The 1,528-nt window shown below is 52.4% G+C and overlaps 1 protein-coding gene across 1 annotated transcript in view; it reads left to right on the top strand.

Moving 5' to 3' along the window:
• Window positions 1-1,528, top strand: part of LOC106536243 (alpha-mannosidase 2) — a gene marked incomplete in the record, with an annotated part of 21,118 nt that overhangs the window by 4,629 nt on the left and 14,961 nt on the right. The window contains 2 exon segments of the mRNA XM_014033452.1: window positions 870-1,014; window positions 1,102-1,189. Coding sequence (XP_013888906.1) covers window positions 870-1,014; window positions 1,102-1,189 — 233 coding nt within the window.

Raw genomic sequence — 1,528 nt, 5'->3', positions numbered from 1 at the left:
CTCCAAGGACTCCAGAAAGGGTGGGTAATCTGAACTGTTGTTAGGCGCATAGGCACAAACAACAGTCAGGACCCGTCCCCCCACACGTAGGAGGGAGGCTACCCTCTCATTCACAGGGTGAACCCCAACGTACAGACACCAAGATGGGGGGCAATAAGTATGCCCACTCCTGTTCGGTGCCTCTCAGCATGGGCAACTCCAGAGTGGAAGAGTGTCCAACCCCTCTGGAGGAGACTGGTTCCAGAGCCAGAGCGGTTTGTCGAGGKGAGTCCAACTATATCTAGTCAGAACCTCTCAACCTCACACACCAGYTCAGGCTCCTTCCCCACCAGAGAGGTGACATTCCACGTCCCTAGAGCCAGCTTCTGTAGCTGAGGATCAGACCACCAAGGTCCCTGCCCTCGACCACTGCCCAGCACACATTGCACCTGACCCCTATGGCCCCTCCCACAGGTGGTGAGCCCATCGGAAGGGGGACCCACGTCTCTTATTCAGGCTGTGCCCGACTGGACTCATGGGTGAAAGCCCGGCCACCAGGCGCTCGCCTCCTGGCCTGGCTCCAGAGTGGGGCCCGGAACACTCAATCCATTGATAGTGCAGCCCAAAGACCCCTTATGATGAATACTAACAGACTAACTGTCTGATCCCTCATCTAGGACCTGTTTGACTTTGGTGACCCTACCAGGCCCGTAAAGTCCCCGACAACATAGCTCCCAGGAACATTGGGACACTCAAACCTCTCCACCATCATAAGGTGGCAGCCCAGGGAGGGTTGTTTCAAAATGATTTGTATTTAAAAACATCAAAATGATTTGTATTTAAAAACAAACGTTAAATGTATGGTTGTTTACCTGTTGTTTGTTTGTTAGCTGCTGGATGTTTATGACCTCCTGCCCTTCGATAACCCTGATGGCGGTGTCTGGAAGCAGGGCTTTGATATTAAGTACAATGGCGATGAGTGGGCGGAGCAACCTTTAGAGCTGTTTCTGGTTCCTCACTCACACAATGACCCTGGTGGGTGTGGCATGTGTTTCATGATCTTGTCACATGATTTACGCTCAGGTGTGCAGGGGTTGAACTGACTGCTGCTCTGTGTTTCAGGATGGCTGAAGACGTTTGACGGATACTACCAGGACCAGACTCGACACATCCTAGACAACATGTTGTTGAAGCTTGGGGAGGACAGCAGGTACGAATGCCTGCACTCTACAGAGGGTATGACTGTCTCCCATTGATGGAAGGTATGACCACCTCTCGTTGAGAGGTTACTACCACCCACCGTTGACAGAGGTTACTACCACCCACCGTTGACAGAGATTGGTTACTACCACCCACCGTTGACAGAGATTGGTTACTACCACCCACCGTTGACAGAGATTACTACCACCCACTGTTGACAGAGGTTACTACCACCCACCGTTGACAGAGGTTACTACCACCCACCGTTGACAGAGGTTACTACCACCCACCGTTGACAGAGGTTACTACCACCCACCGTTGACAGAGGTTACTACCGCCCACCGTTGAC

Source organism: Austrofundulus limnaeus, unplaced genomic scaffold (genome assembly GCF_001266775.1).
Source record: "Austrofundulus limnaeus strain Quisiro unplaced genomic scaffold, Austrofundulus_limnaeus-1.0 Scaffold1742, whole genome shotgun sequence".
In the NCBI taxonomy this organism is placed as follows: Eukaryota; Metazoa; Chordata; class Actinopteri; order Cyprinodontiformes; family Rivulidae; genus Austrofundulus; species Austrofundulus limnaeus.
The sequence above is the reverse complement of the archived record's forward strand: the minus strand, read 5'-3'. Positions and strand labels throughout refer to the sequence as shown.